We start from the raw sequence: 26,941 nt of genomic DNA, 5'->3' as shown, positions 1-26,941 counted from the left end.
TCTGTTTTGGTGAAGTGGAGCACTGGTCTGTTGGGCATCCAGGCATTACTAGCAATGTTACTGCTGCCTGTGCTTGATAAAGAGCAGATCCCTCTGTTCCAATCATGTAGTGGAGTAACTTCTAAGAAACCCCTTCAGTTGTAAATAACTTAAAAACCAAAACACAGCACAACCCCAAAGACCTACCTGTCTAAAATCTGAGTAAAATACACATAAGGGATAACACAAATCTTCTCATACAAGTGATGCAGATTTTTGATAATAGTTAATACTGCATAAATAAATTTAAAATGGTACTCATGAAGCTATTATAAGTGTTAAGTAAAACTTGAAAGGGGGGGTGAATTCAGCTAAGGGAGGTGGAGGGAGAGTTACATATTTGTGGTGAATTCCTCAGCTCTCGTGAGTGATGGAAGTATATTAAGAATTTGTTACTATATAAGTATCTTGGCTGCCATACGAGTGCCCTACATAGTGTTTTGAATTGAGGGAACTGAACAGTGTAGGTGTTGAACCAGCTTTAGCTATTTTACCTTCCTTTTTCCCAGACACAAAAATGTGGACATAAAAATGGTGTGTCAGCTCAGACCAAAGGTGTTTCTACATTAATATGTTGTTTTTAACAGTGGATGATGATAGCAGATGCCAAGGGAAGAGTATCACAGAGCATGCAGATAGCTGAGTATCTGAAGGAAGTATCACTTGCTTCTAGCAGGTTGCAGTTTAGGGGTCTCTGGCCAGATTATTTGGTATTAAATAATTTGGCTTTTAGTAGCTGTGAATTTATACAATCTCTTTTTGAGCTCTTGTTAGCATTAGCATCCACTGTATCCTATGACACAAGGTAATAGAAGAATAAGTGTTTGGTTTTGTTAGGCTTGTGCCAGCTTAAGAGTTGACAATCCTCTGGTCCAACTCTTATTTTTAATTAGTAAATGTTATGTCACACTTATGTGGATAAAGTTGAGTGCTTGATGTGTACATGTGAAATATAAGGCTTTGTGTACTGACTCTTTCTTTACTGAGAAATATAAAAAAGAGCTCTTCAGAAAGTCTTGTAGGTTTCAGTAATGCCTGGTTTGTTTACATTTGCATTTATGTTAAGGCAGAATCTGAGACTTGCTTATAGATGATTTTGCTCTTAGCAGTCCATCTTTTTATGAAGACCTCAATGTTCATATCTATATACGAACTAGATCTGTAGAAACATTGTGAGCATAAAAAACTTGCTTTTGAAATGTAATTGCCAAGTTTGCGATTGTTTATAAGATGAAGAAGGTTCTGATTCAAATTTTGGTGTGAAGCTTCTGTAGCTGAGTAACAGAGGACAGGTATTATAAGCATATTTATCATATATAGTCATCCAAAACTGTAAGAGTTTTCTGAATAATTTGGAAGCAGAACAGTATGTGAATGAAATGGCCCTTTCCTGTGGCCACTACTTGAACTTCCACTTAATCTGCAAATAAAGAGTGATATGTATCAAATGGGTTTGATTTGCCTTTCCAGACATGGGTTGCTCTGGAGACTGCAGAGGACTGTTGCAGACTGATATGGATTTATCCCTGGCATGAATTCCTCCTTTGTTATCTTGAGGGTTTGTTACTAGGTCTTTACAGATGTTTGATGCCTAAGGCAAAAGATCCTTTATGACAGTATGTGTATGCATATATGTTTTTTTATTTTTCATTTTTAAGAAAAAAGGTGTCAGAACAGAAAATGGGGCTACAGCTTGCATTGTCTGGTAACTTTAAAAAAAATTAATTAGATAAAACAGTGAAAATAATTGAATTCTGTGAGGGAGATTTAAGTGCATTTGTATCTTATAATGATATGGGAAGCTAAGCAGTTAAATTCTGCTGTCTTGTGTGAATTATCAGGGGATAAAATTAAATCAACTCATGTTATAGGTATGCAATTTGGAAACACCTGCAGTTTTTTGGAAGTGGAAAGGAAGATATAATAAAGAAAAAAAAAGAGGGGGATGGGGGAAGGTGTACGGCTCTTCTGAAGATATCTAAAGCAAGCCCTATGTTGAATTGTAGTAGACCACCATAAGCAAGAATTAATCTGTTCCTCTCAGCAAGAAAAACTTCCATACAGCAGCAGGGTTATATTAAAAGCAAATACAAATCACAGGATTGAGTGATTAAGTCCTCTTCCTCTGAGTTAGAGACCTTTCAGAGGTGGATTCCTTCCAGATTTTGCCACCCTGCTGAGAAGACATTCTGAATCTCTTCCTTTATACCAATGGAATAATACTATGGAACATGTATTAAGTCCAATACACGTTACTTCCCAGTGTTGCAAAGAGGATTTTTGATTTTCAGTCTTTTCATTGGACCTGTAATAATACTGAAGAAAACATACTGTATAAAAACCTTTAAGTTGAGCTCAGTACAAGTGCTAGGCGTATGCCTGTTCTGTATTAGTTCCTCCCTACTTTTTATTAATAAAAAAAGAAATGAAAAGTGCTCTTTATTCCAAGGATTTAAAAAGGGGATCACTGATGAGAGAATGATTTATCTTGGGAGATGAGAAAGAAGATTATATAGAAAATTAATGTAATACAGTTTTATTTTCAGTACTGGTTTTGGTGGGTTTTGCAGTTGTTAGTAATACAGAGAGAGCCAATGACCTGAACAGTGTTTGTTCTGGGCTGAACGTGACCTAATCCTGAAAGATTTTGTAAAAAATAAAGTCCTATTTTCATGAGATGCAAAAGATAGTCTTTCATCACTGTCATAGGGAGGTTATAATCTAGAGATTGGAGAGTTCCTTAATTCCTCTCCCTTTGGAGTTTGGCTTGGATACTTCTGGTGTGAGAAAGCTTCTAGTTGGTGTGGAGGAAAAATACTTGTGATTTAATTGTCTAGTGCTGTAGTGACAGAATGAGCTCTTATTGGGTTTAAAATAGGATTACTGAGTGAAACTACAGAAAAATGAGAAAGCTTTGTTCCCTGCTTTGGATTTGAATTTGTGTGCTTGTTGTCCAAAGACGAGTGAAAATGGAGAAATGACTGCCATTTGTGTTGCATTGGGCAGAGACTGAAAAGTATCCCAACACAATCAAATGATCTTAGCATTAGAAATGATAATATGATTTGTATAGTGTCCCCAGGAGCAGATATGATACTAGTTGTCCATTTTTGGTTAAGGAAGAGATAATGGGATGGTTGTGTTGTGAGGATTTGAATCATACTGATTCTCTTTCAGCTGCATTATCACTGTGTTGACAAACACTATGGCTGATAATACAAACTACTTGAGTGTCCCTACTGAAGTACAACTGTCTTACTTGTTTTCCTTTGTGTTTACTTCTGCTTTGTTTAGTTGGCGCATAAGATCTCATTGCTTTCTGAGCCTAGCACTTGCTCAGGCTCTTGGAATAATTTCACTCCCTTGGAGTATCTCCAGAGGTTTGCATTGTTGTCTTCTGCTATGGAAGTAGTGAGTAAAAGATCTTCAAAGACTGACAGTGTGCAGTTCTGTTTCTATTTTGTTTGCTGCAAAATGACATTTTTGAGTGTACTGTTTCGTGAGGAGGTTGATATCAGTACTGATGAGAATACAGTGGTGGAGATGCAGGTTGAATGGAGAACATACTAAACATGGAGAACATACTAACATACTAAAGAGTACATGACTTCTTTGAGTTTTTCTCTTTGATTACGATGGTTTTTAGGGAGAGGGCTGTGGTGTGTTTTTATGGGGTTTATTGAATTTTTGTTTTCCTTTTTACAGTGGATAGGACAATTTCTTCCAGTCTTTCTTGTTAAGGGTTTTGACCCTGTTCCCTGGATGCTGATATTGTTATTGTCTCTGCCTTGACTGAAATTTAGTTTTGTAGTTTTGTGGTATGCTAGGCAAGACCTAGTTTTGTGGTTGCTTCCCTGTTTCCTCTACATCTTCGTAGCAAATAGAGTCAGGAGAAAAAAATCTTGTTTGTTAGTTTTAAAGCACCTCATTATGTTAGCCGGTCTAAAAATCTATATAGAAAATTGCTCCAACTTAAAAATAAATAATTTCACACAGTTATGCTTAGCTTCACAGCAAGATCATTTGAATAAAAGTTTGCTGTCCTGTTTTCACTTAATTTTAGTGATCTGGAGTTTTAACATTGTTTGAAAAATCCTAATGAATACTGGCATCTTTTCCAGTCCTTTCTAATGGATAAATGCATGTGTCCTCTTGATCAGATTTAAGAATTACTTGTGTAGGAGAAGCTCTGCTTATCTGTCAGGTAGCCTCAGGTATTCCAGTAATTCTTAGTGTGTTTGAAGTTCTGCCTCTGCTTGTTTGGTGTTTACTCTAGCAGGATCTCATGATTGGGAAGGTGAAGTACACTGTGGGAGGTTGCTGCCATATAAACATAACATTAAAAGCTGCTGCAATCCCATGTAGATGAATTTTCTGATGAAATGTTTTAATTTTTTAAATGAACTCATCTCGGTTTAAGTTGTTTCATTTGGGCTTTTTTGGTTTGGTTTTTTTTTTTTTTTTTTTTTGTGAATTAATTGATGATTACAGCAGCAGACTGAGAATCAGAACTCCTGTACTTGTCTCCCAGTTCTGTCATGAGCTCTGTATTGCCTTAACTGTCTTTTACTCAGCATTATGATGGGAATAATGCTATTTTCTTCCCTTAGAATTCCTGAGACACTAGAAGAAAGGTTAAAAGTTCAGGGTCATGGTAAAAGAAATAATCTAGCTGGAAATGAGTCAAGCACTCATCTGAGGATGAATACTCTAGGTAAAGCTGAAACAAAAAAAGTTGCAGAAAGGTAAATAAAATGGGACAGTCTAAACTATGCATACTGCTATGTGATTCCTTATTTCCTTGTTTTCCTTTTAATTCTCGAGATTGTGAGCACTTGGCCTGTCACTTGACATCTGTAACCCATGAGACACAGTAATGATGCTGAAGTCATACTTTAAAATAAGATTGCCAAAAGCTAATTGTGTAGGGCACATATTTGGACATACCCACTAAAGCGTTTCAGGAGTTGAAAACTGCTCTATCTGTTTGTAGCAGACAGTGAATCATGGAAGAGGTCTAAATTCTGGCTAAATTTTGAGATGGTGTGTTGGCAGTTTTTAGATTCAGCAGTGACAAGTCTGTATCATGCATTGATTCTAAAGGGAGTGTTTGTGATGGGAAGTTTGATTCAACAAGCTTAGTGCATTTCCTTCTCTTCTGTATAGTAGGAATTGCATCTAGATACCACTGAGCTTTATCCATAGAGATTCTTTTTTGGTCACAGATTTTTGAACGTGGTTTGGGAGTTTTCAGTGTTTGTGCTTCCTGAAGCACTACCAAAAAATAGCAATGCTCTTTTATTAGAAAGTTTCATTCTACACGTATGGTATTACTTCGAGAGGACAGACTTCTGGTTCCTGCAGTAATTTTCTTTAATACTGATTCAGGTATAATACCCTGGATTTATGTTTGGACAGCATAGTATATGATACACAGAATACAATTTATCTACATAATGGATTTGTTAAGACAAGAATTAAACATTATGGTTAATTCATGATACAGGTATGAAGCTTGTTCTCTCATGTAGTCAACTGTTAATGTTCTTTTCCTGCGTCTAGTATAGATAGAGACCTTTTGAAGAGGATAATTGTACTGCAAGGCAAAGAGGCAAAGATAAAATTCATTTTGGTCACAGAGAAGGATAAGGAAGGGCAAGAAGGTCCATACTTTTCATTTTCTGGGTTATCAGTGTTCTGGTACAGATGCTTATTCAGGAATTTAACTGAAGAAACAAAATATGCCATGAAAAATGCAGTGAACAAAAATGCATTCTTTCATAATAGTTTATGATGTGTCTTGTTTACCTGTCCTTTTCCTTTCCAGTTTTTGAGAGACTTACTCTCTATCTTCCTAAGGTTGCTTGCTGCCTGTGACTAGCTGAGTAAATTCAGGGATCTTTCAGGGTTTTAAATTTGTAAAAAGATGGTTACACTGTCATGTTTCTGTGTTGTTGTTTTTTTTCAGGACAAGCTCCTGTGGCTCTGCAGTTTGTACTATACATAGTTCCTCAAAGTAAGACTTAGGTTTTTGCTCCTCAGGTTCTTATCTTTGTTAGGTGGTCTCTACTGTAGTATTTAACCCCTCTCTTTCAAGCTTTTCTCACAGGATATTTCAAAGCTGTGTGGTCTAAAGTAGAAATAAGTGATATTAGGAAGGGAAAAGTTGTAGGAGATGTGGGTTTCCATGCTGAATAAATTTCACAGAAGTGCACAGCTTGTTTGGCAGCATTAGGATATCTAGTGTACTTCTCAGCACATTTGCTGTGAACTGACAGCCAAAGACCTTTTTGTTCAGTGTTTTGGAAAATTCAGGCCCAGAACACCATTCAGACAAAAAAGAGTGTGTAGCCCCTGCTCTGAAAGCCATAGTATCTCTTCTTATATTAAGGTTTTCAGACAGTATAGAGATGTCTGGTACATTCTACTGTGTGAAGGATTAAAGGCTTAAGAAACATTACAGTTCAAATTGTGAGTTATCTGCCTGAGAGCCCATTCACATGGAGTATCTTATGTAGAATTTTTCTTGTATTTACAAACAAAGTGTGCAAAAGCCTAGATTTTCCTACAGTAGGTTTGCTTAGTCTTTGTTTGATTTTTATTTGTATATTTTTTAAATTTTACTTTTTTTGTCCTCTAAACTCTGAAATACTCACTGATGAGTCTAATTGTAAACAAGACATTCCCTCATGCTGGTGATAAGTCTAAATCTGCCTTGGGACAATTACCTTCTTATTACCATAACATCAGTGGAAAGCCTGGAAATGCTGCCACTTTTCTAGCTTTGTATCTCAGCTAGAAATGTTTAGTGTCAGTTTGTTAGATCATTAGTATCACAGAAGTTGATTTTGTGTAGTCTAGTCATCCTTCTGGTTGAAGGATAAAAGCCAGAGAGTTGTAGTCTATGGTATGGAGTCTAGTTGGAAGTTTCTTTCTAGTGGGGTCCCTCAAGGGTCAGTACTGGGACCAGTACTATTCAATATATTTATTGATGACCTGGATGAAGGAATAGAGTCTACTATCAGCAGGTTTGCTGATGAGACAGAACTGGGTGGAGTGGCTGACACCCCAGAGGCTGTGCTGCCATTCAGAGGGACCTGGACAGACTGGAGAGTTGCACAGGGAGAAATCAATAAATTTACAACAAGGGCAAGTGTAAAGTATTGCAGCTGGGAAAGAACAACCCCAGGTACCAATATAGTTTGGGGACTGAGCTGCTGGAGGGCAGCACAGGAGAAAGGGACCTGGGTTGCTGGTGGATGGAAGGATGACCATGAGTCAGCAATGTGCCCTTGTGGCCAAGAAGGCCAATGGCATCCTGGGGTGCATTAGAAGGGGGGTGGTTAGTAGGTTGAGAGAGGTTCTGTTCCCCCTCTACTCTGCCCCGGTGAGGCCACGTCTGGAATGTTGTGTCCAGTTCTGAGCCCCTCAGTTCCAGAAGGACAGGGACTGCTTGAAAGAGGCCAGTGCAGAGCCACAAAGATGTTTAGGGGAGTAGAACATCTCCCTTATGGGGAAAGCTGAGGGAGAATAAGAGAATGAGGGGTGACCTCATCAGTGTTTATAAATATATAAGAAGCAAGTGCCAGGAGGATGGAGTCAAGCTTTTCTCAGGGGTGACTAATAATAGGACAAGGGGCAATGGTTATAAACTGGAGCATAGGCAGTTCTGTATAAATATTAGGAAGAATTTTTTCACTATGAGGGTGACAGAGCACTGGCACAGGCTGCCCAGGGAAGTTGTGGAGTCTCCTTCCCTGGAGAAATTCAAAGCCCACCTGGATGCGTTCCTGTGTGACCTGGTGTAGGTGACCCTGCTCTGGCAGCGGGGTTGGACTACATGATCTTTCAAGGTCCCTTCCAACCCCTAACTTTCTATGATTCTATGAAGTAATATGAAGGAATCACTGCTATCCTAATTTTTTCATCATCATTTTATCTCTATTTTGCATACTTGCTGATTGTACATTGTTTTTCTAGTAACAGATTCCAGTCTTCCTGTGTGAGCTTCAACTGTCCAATTCATTGAGACAGGATCGTGGATTTTATGAACATGTAATTTATAATTTTAAAAAGATTTAACATTTCATTGGCATGCTAATGAAAAAATGCTTCAATAATTTGGTTTGGTTTTATTTTCCTTGAGTATAGAATTGTCTTGCAAATACTTTTGCTGGACTGAAGGACACAGATTCTACTAGCCTCCTTTCCCCAAACCCCATGTCTCTACTAAGCTAATTAAGCATCTCTTCTACTAGATGGCAGATGATGCTCTGTAGTATCTATGTACAGGCAGTTGGCCTTGTTTATTCAGTGCAGAAATTGATACTGTGCCTGGAGTCTGATTCAGGCCTTTTGTCTGAGAGCTTTAGCATCACAGCTACAAAATAAAGCAGCATTAATTCCACATCTTAATCTAGCCCTCTTTTTACCCTGTGAACCACCTGCCTGTTCTCAATATGACCTTAATTCACCCCATTTTCCCAGAAGGAAACTTGCTCCTTGTGTCCTGCATTTCTCTTTGAAGGATTCCCTCCAGCTCTATCATTAGCTGCACGACCAGGATAATGGTTTGTTGTGACCTGATGTCTCAGCTGGAAGGGAACAGATCAGTCACTGGTCAGGTTGGAGCCAACTTCTGAAGCTTGACCTGCTGCTGCCAGATGACACTGCAGGGTTTGGCAAATAACGATTACAGTTTTTTTTCCAGGTGTGCATTTGTAGATGGCTTTAGAAGTAGAAATTCTAATTTCTGCATACCTCCTCTCATGAACCTAATATTTGCATTGCTCATGCCATATTCATCCATTTGAAATCTTGTGTACGTTGAGATTTTAAGTATGAAGACTCTGTTTTCATAAAGTTATAAAGGAATAAAACTAGTATGTCTAAAGAGTTTTATCAGACAGAATGTATTGAAATTTCACTGTTAGTTTTGTGTCTTCTCCTGCCGTACGTGGTAGAGATTATCACCAGTCTACTACTGAGAATGTGTGCCTGTATCTCATGCAATTTACTCTAAAATTTGGCTTTTTAGCTTGGTCTTACCTTCATTGTCAGCTTTTCAACTGAGATTCAGGATTCTTTTCTGTTGTGATGGAAATGTAGACATATTTCTGTAATGGAGGAGAAGCGTTTCTCACAATGTCATAGCCAAAAGTGGTGGTTTGTTTTTTTGTGGTAGTTTTTTTTTGTTTGTTTTGTTTGTGGGTTTTTTTTTTCTTCTTTTTTGATTTACTACAGTGTATTGGAGAACATAAGAATGGATATAGAAAGATATAATATTAAGTGGAACTTTAAGTAGTTGATAAAGACTTTCATACAGGTTGTCAAATTTAAATAGCTTTGCTAATAAATGAGTATGTAGATCATAAATATTTTTGCTGAAGTCTTAAAGAACATCAGATCACCGAAATAAAGCAAGTTGATGGGTAAATAATTGAATTCAGTTTGTTCAAGGGGCAGATCAGCTTGCAGCATTTTCTTCAGAAGGCATTGATAGAAAATTGGGTGTTTCAGCATGGTTTGTGTTTTTGAAAGGAGAAATCGAAAAAGATTTTTTTCATCTTACAGAAAGAGAGTAGAAATGCAAAATCAAATTTAAATTGTATATTTAAATCAAATTTCCTTGCTTAGTGATTAAATAAGTAACTATTCTAGGTTACTGGAAATAATTATGAATAAACCTGGCCTGAGTATCTATACATCTGCAATAAACTGCAGAAGTGTTTTGACACATGATGGATTTCATCAGATTTTGATGGATATTTTTAAATATGAAAAAAGCAGCAAAGTATTATTTATGGCTTTTCCTATTTGAAGCAAGATGGAAATGGGCAGGAAAACATCAGATGTGCCACACACAGTGATGATAGGATCATAGCACAGACTGGAAGCCAGTAATGGTAAATTCTTCATTCATATTTTGATGCTATCTTTCCCTTCAGTATTAAGGAAGGATGCTTCAGCTCTGTCCCATGGGGAAATGCATCTGAGCTCATCTAATACCTTCCTGCTTCTGAAAGTCTCGTGTATAATTCTTGCAGGTCTTGCCTGCTCCTTTGCCTCAGCTCCCACACTCATCTGAACCTTCACTGAGGTGATGCAGCTCCTTAAGGCCACAGAATCCAACTCAGTTTTTAAATATTTGTTTTCTGATGTTTTAGGAAACTGAGTCTGCCTGAGGAGATTTCTGTCAGGCACACACAACAGAATGATGAGGGCCAAGCAGCTCTAGGAAGGGAAATAGAAGTAAGTCAGAGGGTGGAGGAGATTAGGAAGTCTTCCTATAGCATAGGTTGCTTTGGACAGTTTGCTTGTCTTGCAGGCCTGTACCTTTAGCTTCCTCATCTCTTACAATGGTAATCATAGTTACCTCTTACAGAGTTACTAAAAGGATTTTGTAATGTCTGCATTCAAGGCATTGTAAGTAGTGAGAAAGATCTTAAGAGAAGCAATCCTGCCTTACTGTATATCAAATGTACTATTACTTTTGCCATAAAACTTTATTCCTTAAGAGATAAGTTGCCAAAGCCATTGAATTACCATTGATAATAGTAATTCTGCCAGTCATGTATCAGCTTTTTTGTTGAAGAATGATGAAGCTTTCTTGGTATTAATAATTTTGTGGGAAGAGTAGGGCTGACTGTTTGAATTATTCAGGGTTGCTGCTATGAGAACTCCTGTATTATTTCCATAGGGCATATCAATATAGTAGCAAAGCTTATTTGAAATTTGAGAAAGCTCTGCTTCAAGGCAAATAAAACCAGCAAATGTTGAACAGGGTAGATAGCCTGCCTGTGTCCTGATTTTTTTTTTTTATTTTTATTTTTTTCCCAACTGCGTGTGGCCTTCCAGAAGATAAACTTGGTTTTGCTTTTAGTCTGTTAGATCTCAGGCAGACTTAAATACAGTTCTGAGAAGCAGCAATAAAGGGCATTTGCTATCAACCCATAGCAGTTGCTTTGTCCTTTGGCTTTTGGCTCTTGCAAGGAGAGCAGCAGATAAAAGAATGGGGTGATGTTATGATACTCTTAAGTGCCTCGCTATGCATTGCTTAAATGTTTAAATAAAATAAAATACCGAAACATTGAAAGGGAATAATCCCTAAGTACATCACTCTGCTCTGCTTAAATATTTTGATAAAATACAATATTGAAGCATTGAAAGGGAATGATCCTGCTACATCTGTAAGGCTCTAAATAAGAAGCAAACACTGTTTTATTGTAGCACATCACAGGGCAAGTGCACCAAATCCCAGCGGGAGACTTCCCAGCAGAAGATCATGTCTGTAATCAGATCCCTGCAGCTCTGCATTGGTCTCGTATGTCTGTCTAGAATCCAGCAGTGTCTTGCTTTATTTTACTTTTCATATTGTTCTCTGTGAGATGGATTAATCTGAAATGAAAATTTGTAAACATGTAAGTGCAAATTAAAGCTTGTTAATTATCTGCATAAGAAGCCACATTACTGGTTTCAGTCAACTGAAATATCAATTTAACATATTTTGTGAATGTGAGATTTAGCTTCTCAAGTTTTAATCGACGTAAGACATGAGGTGATAGATGGTATTAGTTTTCCAGCCTTTTTTATTTATATTGGTTAACAGACTTCAAAAAGTACTTTGCTTCAGATGCTGATTATAATTAGGCAGCTAAACCAAAATCTGATGGATTGGATCACCTATATTTGTCAGATGTGGCTGAAGAAGCCTGCTAAGTACCACATTATCTACTAAAATACAATAATATTACTTTTCCAAATCTTGAGTTTTCAAAATGAAGTACAAAATGCATGGAGCTGGTGTTCCTCAGTCGAGTCAGTCTGTTCTCTGGCTGTTTTGAAAAGTTCACCAACTTAATCTAAAGATCTTTGTGCTCCTTGGGAAAGGCAGTAAGGTAAAACTTGGTAATGGCAAAGAAGAAAATCCAAAGAAAGAATGCTAGTGGTTTGGGTTTTTTTCCTCCTGTTTAGTCATGGATAGCTTGACCTTAGTATGTATGTGAGGGCATTAGGTAAAGATTCTGAAAGGCATTGAGAATTTTGTGTTGAGGAAGAGAAATAATTGGGTCCCAGAAGTTTGATAGTTACTACATTTATATAACATCCTGGGGAAAAAACTAAATAATTGCTAGCTAATCCTGGATATTACAAATAGTGAAAATACTACTTTCACTTAAAAAAAAACCACCATAAATTTACAACATTTGTTTACTTTCTTGGTGAAACCTGAATGTTTCTTTCAGAACAGCAGAAAGTAAAACAGAAGAACAAACAGAAGAGCATTTTCCATAGCTTTGCAGAGCTTTATGGTTGGAAGCAAGCACTATGTGATAGTTTTACAGAGTTAAATGAATTACACAAAGTCAGTCTGTCCGTGGATGTTAACATATTAAGAAATAGATAGAGAATCAGAGAATAGTTTAGGTTGGAAGGGATCTTAAAGATCATCTAGTTCCAACCCCCTTGCTTGGGCAGGGAGACCTCCCACTAGATCAGGTTGCTCAAAGTCCCATCCAACCTGGCTTTGAACATTTCCAGGGATGGAGCTTCCACAGCTACCCTGGACAACCTGTTCCACTGTCTCTCCACCCTCTCACTAAAGAATTTTCTCCTGATCTCTAACCTAAGTTTCCCTTCTTCCAGTTTAAAATCTTTACCCCTTGTCCTCTCACTAGAAGCCCTTGTAAAAAGTCCCTCCCCAGCTTTCCTGTAGGAAATAGCAATACAATATATAGTGTATAATATAAATATAAAAATTTGTATTGAAAACTTAAAATTTACAAATTTATACAATTTTAAAATATAAAATATATAAATCAACATCTTTATTATATAATATATATCATAATATATACAATAATTGTAATATACTAATATCTAATATAGTAATTTTGTGTTAAAATTACACCTTTAAAAGGCTTGTTCTTTGCAGATTGACAAAGCTGAATGGTAAGAATTGCCATCTCAAATACATTTTTAGTTGGTTATAGAAATTAACTTTATAAACAAAATTTGATTGGTCTCTTTTTTACATTGACATCATTAAAATGAAATATTCAGAATTCTTGCTTAAAATAACTCATGTTGCTCCTTGAATATACTTTTCCAATGCTTCAAAAAATCTTTTTCAGTTCATTTTCATTTGTGGTCACTTTCACCATGTATATTTGTACCATATTTAACGAAATAGAAGACACAGTCTTTGGTACCTGTCCTTCCACTGAACTTTTCTGTCATCAGCCAGTTTTTACCTATTATATACTTGTTACTAGAAAGATCGTAGTGTCACACTGTCATGAGAGAAGAATGACAGAGCTCTTTGCATCTACTTACATAGTGTTGTTTCTTATCGCCACTCAACATGTTTTTGTTTATGTATTTAAATCTTTCATATGTCTAGCAGGAGCATCTGACCAGGATGGAGAGAGAATTATAATCTTGAAGATCTCTACAGAATAAAATAATTAGATGCAAGACTACTGTGTTGATTTACCTAGGTGCAGATCTGCCTTCCTGACTTCTTACCCACCAGTATATGACTGTGAATAGAGAATGCCTGCTTCTTGCTGGCCTACTGTACAGGTGTCCAGTCAGAACTTGGCATATTAATGCAGACACAGAAGCTCAAAAACATAATTTGCTTAAGAGAGCACATATGTATGTAGTTAAGGTCATGCTCTCTGTGGCTTGCTGGTGTGGCTTCTGTTACAGAAGTCTTTGCTTTGCTGCAAGCGTTCATTTAAAGCTCCCAATGCTTACAAAGGCCTCTTCGGTGACTGTCGCTTGTCAGGGTTGCTCTGAGACAATCACTCTTTGAGTCTCTCTGTCTTTGTGACATTATTTACTTTTAACCCAGGGACCTTGGCATAGCATTCCAGAACCTTGAGGAAAAAGTCATGGAACTTGAAGCAGGTTCTTGTGTGAGGGTGGGAGTATCCCGCCTCTCCATCTAGGCCTCTGAGCAGTGGTTATGGGGTAGGTGCAAGTCCTCCAACACAGACTGAAATCTTGTGTCTTACATCACATTTGAAGGACAGTTGTAATTATAGAATCATAGAATGTTAGGGCTTGGGAGGGACCTCTGGAGATCATTGAGTCCAACCCCACTGCCAGAGCAGGATCACCTAGGGAACACATCCAGGCAGGTTCTGAATGTCTCCAGAGGAGACTCCACAGCTTCTCCAGGCAGCCTGTGCCAGTGCTCTGTCAACATGAAGTTTCTCCTCGTCTTGAGGTGGATCTTCCTATGTTCTAGCTTAATAACTACAGTTAACTTCTTGGACCCAAAGACTGAGAAACCTGAGGTTTTTTTGAAAACTCCAATGCTTGTCTTTGTATTAAAAAAATATCTAACTCGTTGAAGCTCCCAGGTGTAAGAAATGCCTTTCTTGACAGCTCAAGCAGCGCAGTTTGTGGTGAGTGAAGGGCTGTGTGGTGGGAGGCTCCTACCTGCAATCCACCTTACACCTGCCTTTCAGCTTTCAGGCGAGACCAGGAGCTCCCTCCCTGCAGGCTGACGCAGCCTCTTTCGCTGCTGCAACATGCCGCTCTCAAAATGCTCCACAGAAGTGACCAGATTTTGGACTGAAATATGTCTTACAGTCCAACAGAAATATCTCTTGTTTATGAGGCTCTTCTGGATTTTAAAAACTGGTGGCTTCTGTTATTTTCTGACTTCATCTCCCACTCCTTTTTTAATTTATTTTTTTATTTCCAGTGTTGCGGTGCATGTGTCACATACAAAGATGTATTGGGATTTTGGGGGAGGATATCAAAACTTCAATGTATGCTCATAAGAGTATTTAAAGAGCCTGTGGGCAGATACTGGAGATAATTAGGAACAAGCTGGAACTGCTGCAGGCTCGAGGGATGTTTGCAGGCTGCAGAATGCTCCTATGGGAATGAAATTGCTCTGTAATTACAGGTAAGGTCAGTGCAGTCAGTTCAATGGAAAAGAGATGGTAAGAGCTGGGGCTCCCTCCCTTGAAGATCTTTCAATGTCATTAACGGGACACAGTTTTTACCGCTTAAGAAAATGTCCCCTGAAGCATACATGGCAGAGGTGTTCTCTGTGTTCTGCTCTCTCTGTGCCGTTTTTTGAGAGTGAAGATTCATGCTTGTAAGTAAAGGAAATTTCATGGTCACATTTCTCATTTCTTTTAATCTTGAAAGATTTTTTAATATATGTCTCAGTGGTGCAATTCTCCAATTTATTTTAAAGGCTAATGTGCATTATTTGTGTGTTTTTCTTTGAAACAAATCTTTCAACATTTGTCTGAAATATTTCATCCTACTTCAGTTAGTTTGAAAATGAGGCATATTTTCATGGCTGATAGGTAATCTTGTCTCCAGATCTCTGTGGTTCCCATCTAAAATTCATCCTCAAGAAACCAACTTTGTTCTCTTCTCTTCTGAGGGCAGACCCCTGAGTTCATGAGTACTCTGTGCCCCAAAATTGTCATTTAAAACCTTCAAATGGCAATACTAGTGGCAAGTACTCCTCCCTTCTGTTTCTCAGTTGTGCTGTGTAGCTCCACATTCTCCATTGTGCCAGTGCAAGCTGAATGTGGGACCATGTTGGGTCTATGTCAGGGACTGATTCAACTTAAAGCAAGAGAGAAGAAAACTTCTGAGCACAGTTCAAACTGATTGATACCTAGATTGTTGTGGTGCCTGCCATACGTCTTGCCCCCTTCCTTATGTTGGCCATAGTGCAACTGCACATGCATGGTGAGTTCACTAAGGTAAGCAAGCTCCCTAAAATGTCATTAGTGGCTTTGGAGGGTAAAAATTCGGCAGGATCATCTTTCTGAACTGCACAATTGAAAGAAAGCTGGTGCTTGGAAAGGCTGGAGGGATGTGGCTTGTCACAAGGCAAGCTGAGAATCTAGCAAAGCAGATTTATATTGGTTAAACTATGAATCTTCATTTCTGAATTTTTTAATCGGGTTATTTCTCTGATGTAGTTCAGAGTGTAGCACCTTAAATGATTAACCTGGCTTAAGAAGACTCCTGGTGTGCTGTACTAGGGACTGAGAAAGAAACTACAAGGGCCAAAGAAGCAGAAATATCTTTCATTTGTGTTTCAGCTGAATGCTTTCTAATTGTGAAGTCTAACCTTGAATTATTTTTCTACTATGCTTTCCTTGCTACATAAGCATAACAGATTTAGCATTGCTTAAGTCAGAAATTTCCCATGAGTGTGTTTGACCAGTGATTAAAGAGGCTTGCAGCAGTTCTTCAACTGCATATTTTACTCACCTGAAGTAAATAGTTGCTAAAGAAAGTATTTAAAAAAACCAAACCAAACTAAAAAACCCACCTAAATTAGGTATTCTCTTTCTTGCATGTTTTGGTAGGTCTTATTTAGCTCAAAAATCCTTACTTTTGGGGCTGAGTCTGTTCTCCAGTGCTTTTATCTTTTCCTTGTGAACTGTTGACCTCGCTTTCTCCATAGGCAGAGTTTTTACCAATTTATTGTAATTCATGCCTTTAGGCCTCCACCTTTTGAAGAATGTGTATAAATTTGGCAAGTCACAATCAATAGCTTTTAACAGTTTGCTTAAGGACCTTTGCTGTATTTCTTGGAAATATTTTTCTTGAAGGCATTTTAAAATTTGTTTCTTGCTTGTTCTTCCCAACTGTATTTTTTTGAATTTAACTCCCATTTAATCTAATGAGGTAAGAGCAAGCATTGAAAGTCGAGTTATCTGTAATAGTTCTAGAAATAATACAAATATTTCCCTTATTTTTCATATGACAGCTATACATGAAAAAAGATCTTACTCTTTAAAAGATGTGTAATACACATATATGTATTGCCTTCTTCCCTGTTACAAGAACCCAGAAGTGTCATTCAGCACATCAGAAATGCTAATCAGCTATACTGTTTTTTATTTTCACTTCTCTGAGAGTATAATTTGGTGGAGGAGATTGTTGTAAGTTTGTCAGAGTACTATATTGAAATAAATTTTGTCACAATGAATGTCTGCTAAACAACCACTAATAAGAGCTACCCTTCTCTCAATATGCCAAGAAATAAATTTTCTGGGTTTTTTTTCCTGTTTTTATTAAATGAAACTATTTGCTTAAGGATATATAGGTGCATATAACTAACATTATAGTGTTTATTAATGGATTGGCAGTTACTATCCCAGTGCCCAACATTACACCTCTATATCTGTTATATCTGTTTCTGTGCAGATATGCCGTGGTTACAGATCACTTTACATCTCTGAGTAGCATGACTGACTGTCTTGCCCAGGCTGTGCAGCTGTGCCTGAGTAGGGAAAGAGTTTCTAGAATTACCCAAGGACAAACATTGTGGAGAGAAAACAGTGTAAGAACAAACAGAAAAATAAATCAAGTATCTTCTTTTTTTTTTTTTCTCTCTCCTTTTTTTTTTTCATTCCTCTACAGGTGAAGAACATTTTTACGACCACTGGCTAGCTTATTGGTATTTGTTCAACATCATGACCTCCAAATTAATTCTGTATTGTTGTGTAATATGAAAGAAAGATGTTAACTCCTATGACTTGCATCACATTGGAAGGTGAAAAAAGCAAAGATAATTAGAACTTGTGAGTGAAAGAAGAATAAAGCTGGTACTAACTAGGGTCAAATCACATCTTCTCCATATGGAATTGGCCCCTTTCTTAATGGAAAAAAATCGCTTTATGTCCAAACCAGTTATCTTTTCTTTTACAAACTTAAGCCTTTTAAGAATTGAGTAAATGTGTTAAATAATTTTCTTTCCTTTTGGATAGGATTATTTAATAGTTTATGTTACTTTGTAAGTTGGACTGAATAAACAACAGAATGTATCATCTTGCCAGCTTCTAACTCTATAGTATTTAGCCTGTAATATAATGACTATTACAGAATGTGCCAATTTCATAGTATAATGTTCATCAGTAACCTTGAGGGTTTCTCCCAGAGTCACCATTTGATAGCTGGTGGGATGGATTATTTATTTGTCCAGAAACAGCTGGGGCTTGATCCTTCTGAAAAAAATGCAAGTTTGTGGTCTTGACATTCTTTTTAAGTGTCTTACTATCTTCGTAGATAGTACTGTGTCTTTTTCCTTCTTAGACTGTAAAGGGAGGGAAACCTGCAGTTTCCTTTGACCTCATGCAAGTTTTACAGAAAGAAGATGTGGTTAGGCTGAAAAATTCTGAGATCTGGAAGCCTGACTTTTCAAAGACTGTAGCTTGTGGTTCTTCCCATGAAATGTTTGGGTGGTCAGAATCTTTCTTCCAAATGCAAGATAAGGGTCCCTTTTATAACTGTTTTTTTCCCAGATAATTTAGAAATAATGTGTACTCTCCTTATTTTTCCTTCACTGCCTTCCTTCATCTCCCCTGTTACCCTCATTTTCAGAGACTCTGCTCTGGAGCCTTCAAGAGTGGAGTTTTGAATAAACATAAAATGCTGAAGAGCTTGCTGCAGTATTGGTATATTGCATGACTTCTTCCTGTCAACAAGAGACTCCTCAATGAAAGATGCATGAGAACAAGCAAATACTTCTCTGGTTGTCCACCAGTGACTTAACACTTATACTTTCTATAAGTTAATTGAAACAGGAGATAAAAATTATGAGTTCGATATTGACACTAAAATATGACAGCCACTCTTAATAATCCCATTAAAAATTGAATATAAATTTATTTCTTTAATATGGAAACACAACTTATTACTGGTTTTGCTTTTGAGAAGAGTCATGCTTTCTAATGCTTTCCACTAAGTCTATGGCAGAGGAAAGAAGGATCCAACAGTATTTTATGTATCTCATCAAGTATCTGTACTTAAGAAACATTTTATGTCACCGAACTTATACTCAAAACAGTCTCAAAAAATACCAGGGAGTGAGTTCAAGTTACATCTCCCTTTGTTAAAGGGAAAATTCAGAGCAATGATACCTTCATCTATCTTTTTAAAAAGAGTAGAAGTAGGTAGCTGCAGTTTATTGATATTTAATGTCCCTAGTAGCATTAGGAATAACCAATTTCCAAAATTTAATTGGAATTTAATTTAATACCAAAATTCCAAATTCCAAAATTACCAGCAAAAATAAATATTTTTATAATCCATTGTGTTTCTATGGTTAGTGCTTGTCCAGTTCTGAAAGAAAAGATGAATAAAGTCTGATTATAGAAAATCTGCAGTTAAAAATTTAGTTAGGATGAGTTTCATCTGGAAGGTCAAGTTGTCTTTATATAGGGAACCCAAAGTGAATTCAGACTGTTGGGAATGTTGTGCAACTAACATCTCTGTCTTCTGTAATGCTTTTAATCATCAACTCTTACATGTGCTTTACAGTAGAGGTAGTAGCTATTACACTTGTTTTATGGTGGGGAAAAAAGAAAGCAAAAAACTTGGTTTAAAAATGTGAAAAGGAGTAGAACTGTGGGAACTGCTGTAATGGTAGAAGAAGGGGAGGTATCTAAATTAGTTAATGATTTCCTTGAAGGAAGACTGGCATCTGAATTAGGTGATGTCTTAGGAAGTACCGAGTGGGTGGAAAGGAAGGAGAGGGGAATGGAAAGAATTAAATCTTAATATATCATATATGTAATCTTAATTCAGCCTATCTTTTGAGTATTTGACACTACAGTCTTAAAAGTATTTTTTATCTCGTCTACTGAAGTACAAATAAAGTGTTTTCCCTTAGTGATTTAAATGTAAATTTTCTCATAGGGTATATTTTATTGAGTGAGAGATATTTGAATGATGACTGACGTTATTCCTTTTGCAGTTATTTTAGATTTTGATCTCTCCCTGTCCAGCATTACTGGTACATCTAGAATATTTTTGGGAAGCCTTTGGTTTGTTTAATCTTTAAAGTGATGGTAAATGGGACTGCAGGTAAGAGAAGGCCAAGACACAGAAGAGTCCTTTTCTCAAACTCATTAATTTTATATGCAGTGAATAAGGACAGAAATAGCATATGAATTTTATGCAAAGCCACTGCACCTACAGTTGTCTCTATTTTAAAATCCACTTGTAAAGTCATGGCACTTGCACAGTTCAAACAATTCTGTTTAATGCTTAACTCATACCAATCTGACTGGTATTTCAGAGACTTTTTGTTTTCTCAGTAAACCAGTCCTTCTTTTTTCTTTGTGGGATTAGTAAAGTCTTGCATCATAAGTTACATGCTGCTAATACAAAATGTCAGCTCTTGAATGCTGATGTTTGCTACCCCAGTGGATATGAAAGTGCACTGATCCTTGGCAGGATCAAGTTTGCTTATGGGATAAGTGCTGAAATTATTCCTCAAACCATCGATTTTTTCTGAATTTTCTTTTATGTGAACTTTCTTTGGACTATAATTGAGAAACCCCATAAGTGTGAAAAGTCTAGGTGGCATTTCTGATACACTCATTGTGCTATGATGAAAAAACTGGTAGCAGCCATTATTTTTTAATCTTTGGTTAATTTTAATGCTGAACAGTTCTGGTAGTGACACATCAAGCCTCATGGACAGTATTCCTGATAACCTGAATAATGTTGTAAACTACTTTATCACCTTGCCTTTGTATCTGTGATTTTGTTTTCTTACCTTTTTTCTCTTAAAAAAATTATTATTGGTACATGTATATGCTACACTGAAAAAAAAAATGGTTAATTACTCAAAATATGAAGCTAGTACAGTGTTGTATGTAATGTAGACAAGACCATTTTTAGAGCTCTGATGAATGTCATGAATGCAATTCTTAATTTAAATGAGCTCTCTGGCAGTAAGTGTGTAGATACGATCACTGTGCATACGCGTGCAGTTCAGATACAACTTCTGGAATATCCCGGACAGCCTTTTGCTTGGTCTCTTCTACTCATTAACATTCTTCTGTATGTATCTGAACTGAGGTAATTTCCCCCCTTTTCAAATGGAGACTTGAGTAGGATTTGAGTAGTCTTTAAAATTCATCTGTTTTGATTCAAATGTCTAAGCTTTAATTTTGGAGTACTTTAGAATTCTTTAAAACAGTAATTTAAGCCCTGGAGTAATCTTTTCAGTCAACTTGGAGCCTGATAGGTTTAGCAATGTACTTTCATGGTTCAGAGCATCTTTCTTATGAGGAAACTGAGCGAGTTGGCACTATTCAGCCTGGAGAAGAAAAAGTTCAGGAAGATCTCTTTAATGTGTATAAATGATGGGAGGCAATGAAGATCAGGGAGCCCAGCTCCTTACAGTGGTGTCCCGTTGCAGGACCAGAGGCAGTAGGCACAAACTGAGGGCACACAGGAGATTCCTTCTGAACATCAGGAAACACTTTTTTACTGTGAGGATGACCGAGCACTGTCACAGGTTGCCTGGTGAGGTTCTGGGGTCTCCATCCTTGGGAGATGTTGGAAAGCTGCCTGGACATCATCCTGGGCAACAGGCTCTAGGTGACCCTGCTTGAGCAGGGTCCAGGGGTCCCTTCTAACCTCAGCCATTCTGTGAATCTGTGTGCCTTGGGTTTTTACTCTGTGTCTGCTCCATCACTGGGACCTTCCTTCTCTAGCATTACTCCAAAGTTGTGGAGTCTTTGTTTAAGAGTTTTGATTGTAGTGATTGTAGCCCATAAAATGTTCCCTTTTCCTTTCACCTCCCTCCCCCCGCCTAATTTCCCCAATGCCCCTTCCTGGATATTTAGGATATTCCTATGCAAATTTTGTTAGTTTTATGTGTCAGCTGTGGAAAATTTTGGGAACTTTGGAAGTGAGAAAACTTTGTAGTTCATATTTGTGTGTGTGTCAAAGACGTATGTGTATGTGTCTGAATACTGCATGTATCTATATATAATATTGGTATTTTATGGGAGTCCAATATAAAGTTCTTAATTGTAATGCAATGATTACTGCAACAGTAGTTCTTGTAGCTTTAAGTTGTTTTGTGGCTTATTTTATTAACTTTTTTCTTTTTTCTTTTTCTTTTTTTTTTTGTTTGTGTCTGTGATATGTCTTGCAGAGTTGGAAAAAATCCAGGGATTTCAAGTATTGAATGACGTGCATCTTGTACAATCACCACAACTAAACTGAAAAGGCAGATGCAGCTCTGAGTACCTGATTGAGTGAGCTGCTGTGTACGCTGCATGTACATGGAAACTCACATGTTTTTGTCATCACACAGACTTACTCTTACATATTCCTGAGAGCTTTGCAATTGATGAAAATTAATTTGAGGACCAGATGGGGCACCTTTACATCACAGGAATCAGTAACCCATGGAAAGATACCCTCCAGTAATGTTCAACTTTCCACATGGTCTTCACGGGTGAAAAAAGTTTGCAAGAAGAGGAAGAAAAAACACTCTCTTCACGGAAGAACTCTAATAAATACCTCCACAGTGTAAATCAATAGCTGCAAGGGAGACAGAAGAATACAGAAGGTAGAGGAAACTGATTTTGTTACTGGAAAGGAATAATGTGTCTTTGGCACATTTGGCTTTGGGCTCAATAGTTTGTGAACAGACTAATAAATCGTAACCATATGTTGAGTAATGATGACTGGAAGCAAATAAGTTGAGGAACTATGGGACACGTCTGGGCATTGAACTGAGCAAACTTCGTCGTCCTTCTTGAGTTAATCAGGTCATCAAACTTGCATATTCTTTCTCCCTCTCCTTTTTCCTCCTTTCACTTAGTGTGGTATAAATACTGATTAATTGAGCTCATAAATGTTATTCAAATAAAACGATTGGAATACTTCATATGTTTCCTTCTTGTACAACTGCAAATGTTGTGTCTGGAACTATGAATCTGTGCTGTAGACAAGCATCAAGAAGGAAAGATCCGATCAAACAAGCAAGGAAAATACCTAGAGAAATTGTGAAGCCAGGAAGTGAGATTTTTATTGCTGCTTCTTATTCTTTTTTAGATGATTATATTTCTTCCTTTCTTGAATTTTAGAAGATTTTAGAAGAGTGCTTACTTGATGTGCTTTAATTCTGGCATTTGTTTTTTACAGTAGGATGAAAAATCTGTTATTCCTTGTAGCAGAAAAAAGAGAAAAGTGAAGGAAAAACAGCTTGACATTTTAGCCTGTTTCAGAGGAGAGAGAACTTCATGGTTCACCTGAGGCAAACTTACCTACTTTGAAAGCTAAAAGCTTTAGAGCATTTTTGATTCTGCTGTAAATGAAGAGGGGTTTTCTTTTTCGTTCGTGTGTGGCAGCAAAAAGCGGGAAAGCAGGCAAGATAGTGTGATAAGCAGTTCAGGCTGTGTTGGGTCTCTGGTGGAAAAAAAGTGCTGCAATGAAAATCGGATTGGTTCTGGATTGCAAAACCTTTTGAGTCCAAGGAGTGGTTCAGTACCAAGAGGGATTTCCCAACTGACCTGGCACACCAGTGCCTGCACAAGTTTGGGTCTGTTGTTTCGCACGGTTTGTGTGCCTTTTTTTCCCTTTATGCAATCTCTTTCAGCTTTAGCAGCAGAAATACATCAGATGGAAAAGATATGCCAGAGGGCAGCTTGGAAAAGATGAATGTCATATATATACATATATATGTATGTGCGTGTCTTTAAATTTCTGCAACTGAACTTTTGAAGAAAATCTGACTGGAGGAAATCTTAAAAGCCTTAAGTTACTTGAAACCTACACATTTGCAACTCTTTGTCTCTGGAATTGCATTACGCTAAACTGGAATCTCAGGCTGTATAAAGATTATATCAAGTTGAGCAAAAAGATGACTTAACCATTTCCTGAGCGCCTCTTATGAAGTAGCTGTTTCTCCAAAGGATAAGTGCACCCTCACTCTACAGACTCAAAAACAAAAATGAACCTGAATTTTTTTTTAAGTGTCACTTTTTCTTAGCCAACTGCCATCGTCTTTTATAGAGGAATTTTTCACTATGCATTTGGTGGATATTTATAAACACTGACCCCATCCTCCTCCCTTTCAGTGATCTATCCCAGGTCAGTCTTACCAATAAAAAAAAAAAAAATTGATTTAAATTTTGTGCACTAGACATATTACTTTCTTATGTCAAAAAATAAAATATTTAAAAAGCATGTATGCAGCAGTGGAACATGGGCCTGTTCTTTGCAGCGATTCCAACATTCTCTGCCTCTCCTGGAAAGGGAGAGTTCCAAAAAGTGAGAAGGAGAAACCAGTGTGCAGGAGGCGGTACTATGAGGAAGGCTGGTTGGCAACAGGCAATGGCAGAGGAGTTGTAGGCGTCACTTTTACTTCCAGCCATTGCAGGAAGGACCGGAATACCCCTCAGAGAATCAACTTCAATTTGAGGGGCCACAACAGTGAGGTAAGCAAAACGTGTGTTACACTTTCAAGAAAATTATAGCAATTGCTTTATTTTATTTTATTTTATTTTATTTTTCACGTTTCTGCTTGAATCTTGACAGAGAGGTGTCAAGGAAGCTCAGCACTAATCCAAGTGTTTGGAATCTGTCTAATAAATTCAAGGATTTAAGTGTGTGAGCCTGATAGTAGAGAGGTTCTTTGGAAATGGGTCTGTTTTTTCTTTGGCCTGTTTTCTTCTTCATTCCCTACTGCCTCTCACTTTCCAGGCAAATTCAATAAATGTGTGTTAAGGGAGTTAAAAGTTGTGATAGTTGTTCTTATTTTACAGAGTATTAAAACTCTGTAAAGCTGAAGGTTGAAGTCTGCCAGTTTTTCAGAAGCTGCGAGCTGGCATGGCATGTGGCAGGGGATAGCTGTCATCTATAGAAAAACTTAATTTTGTTAGAAAAAGAGGCAATGAGGTCTTATAAAAATGTTAAGATGCCCTGCAGTAAAATACTGTAACTTCAGAGTGCAAGAAATTGTCCTGGCTACGATGACAGAAAAACTTTTCCATTAATTTTTTTCTTAAAGAAGAAGTCTGTAAAAGCTGGTATTTCAGATGTGTCTTTTTCATTGCATAATGTTTTATGGAAGGTGTGGATGGTGCCCAGTAGCATACCATGTATATTGAGCAGGTGTTAAGACTTCATTTGTTTCTGCTTTTTAGTTCAGCTGTATTTGGATGTTCTCTCTGAAAATAATCCAAGTAACAGCTTTGCTCTTAGGTTTGTGGATGGAAGTAGATTTTATGTACTGAAATGAAAACCAAAGATTGAGTGGGGTTTTCCTTATATTTTGTGCTACCTACTTATTGGTCTCTAATACATATTCACCTTTTGACATAAGCCAAACCAAAGATTTAGAGGTGGGTGATTTTGGTTCTTGTGTAAGCATGGATAACAGTCCTATTTTTAAGGAAAGAAAGAGGCATGGGATAAATGTTTAGACTTAAATAATTGCTTCTGTGTGGTTTTTCTATATGCAAGTGCATGAGTGTATTGTAAATTAAATATACTTTTTTATTTATAGATGAAAAACATATATATATGTTTATCAGGTTCATTCAAAGAATTACAGCCACCTTCCACAAAGGGAAGAATGATATTTGAATCCAGCATTTTGTTTTTAACTATCTCTAGCTGTCTGTATAATTCTCAGTTTCAAGTTGCATTTTATTTTTGAAGTGTGTGATGAATCGATGATCACTTTTTATTTTCCATATTCTCTTAATTTTTCCATTAATCTAGGCACCTATTTTTCTTATTTGTGCATAATATCTGTCTTGAAAACAATTAGGGATCTGCTGTTTATGAAAATGTGAAGTCTTATTGCAGAACATGGAAATACAAGACTAGGTTTAAGAATGTGCCAGTTAAGTGGAGAAGATACTGATGTGCCTGCTGCCCTTTGGTTTTGCTGGTTTTGCTTTGTTTATTCAGTTGGACATCAGATTCTCTTTCTGGGCCAGTGCATCCTTGCTGTGTGGATTGAGCTGTGCTGTTAGCACATCCTTTCAAGTAACAGTGATTGGCACCAGAGAGACTCTTGAATGAAAGGAAAGTGTTCTGTTTGATAGGTTTTTGGGGTTTTTCTTACATTGGGTGCTTAAAATGTGCTGGGTCAATCTTGTAATTAATAGAGTTGTGTTTCCTGATGATGTTGTGAATGATCACAATAGAGACTGCCTATTCACTCATCTGTATGACACTACAAAGCTGTTATGGTGGGGTCATGCTGAAGGAAGAAGTGACTGTAGTGCAAGTAGCTTCCTGTGATGAATCTGTGGCTGCTATCAGCTTGCCATGCTGGCTTGCTTGTTTGACTCTCAGTGTAGATGAAAGTTCATGCTTACAAGATGATGTGTTACACAACACTCTTCACCTGGCTTACTTAAGGTAATTTTTTATAGGAGAATTCTATTGATTTTGGTAGGAATGAAACAGGATTTGTTAGTTGTCAAAGGTATATAGGTGCATGGACAAGAAGGGTTACAAGTCAAGTTTATTGTTTTCCTAACATACATTGCTGCTTTAATGTCAGTATGCATTCAATTATAAAGTGTGAAATGCTGTAATGAACAGAGCTGAAGAGGTGAAAATACACAAGCTGCATGCTTTCCATTTGGGGTATAATTAGCAATATGCTGTGGGCAGAGCAGTACATTGTATTGCAGTTTTAGGGTGAAAATCTGGAATAGGTAATGCAGCAGCACTGTGCTTTTGGCAAGAATTTGAGATGATTTTTAAGTAGGTCATGAAGGTGCATACTAGTGATGTGTTTTTTGCTGTGTTTTTAGGATTTCTGGAGATTCACTGAAACCTTCTTTTGGTACACAGTGCCTTTTTTTGACTGTAATAGCATGCCTGTAGCATATCAGAACAAATATGAATGAAGAATCCCCAGGAGTGAATTACTGACACAAGTATTGCCTTGGTGGACTTTGTCTCATCACATTGAAAAATAGTTGAGAATGAAACACTTTGTAGTATGAGGTCCATTGGTGTTATTACACTTGCTTCAAGGTTGGTTTTTAGAGTATGCAATTAAAAAGTGGCTGCTATGGTATTTTAATTAACAGCATCGCTTTATTTTGGTTGGTTGGTTGGGGTATTT

At 37.3% G+C, this 26,941-nt stretch overlaps 1 protein-coding gene across 2 annotated transcripts in view; it reads left to right on the top strand.

Annotated features, from left to right (window-relative positions):
- The window catches only part of TULP4 (TUB like protein 4), a 146,304-nt gene that overhangs the window by 4,861 nt on the left and 114,502 nt on the right, over positions 1-26,941 (top strand). For both annotated transcript variants that reach the window (XM_030446976.1, XM_030446977.1), the window contains exon 2: positions 21,995-24,287. In XM_030446976.1, the coding sequence (XP_030302836.1) occupies positions 24,036-24,287 (252 nt within the window). In that variant the 5' untranslated portion in view covers positions 21,995-24,035. The remainder of the gene's footprint in view (positions 1-21,994; positions 24,288-26,941) is intronic.

The sequence above is a fragment of the Calypte anna genome, chromosome 3, assembly GCF_003957555.1.
Source record: "Calypte anna isolate BGI_N300 chromosome 3, bCalAnn1_v1.p, whole genome shotgun sequence".
Classification (NCBI taxonomy): domain Eukaryota; kingdom Metazoa; phylum Chordata; class Aves; order Apodiformes; family Trochilidae; genus Calypte; species Calypte anna.
Note: the sequence above shows the minus strand (reverse complement) of the source record. Positions and strands in the feature narration are given on the sequence as shown.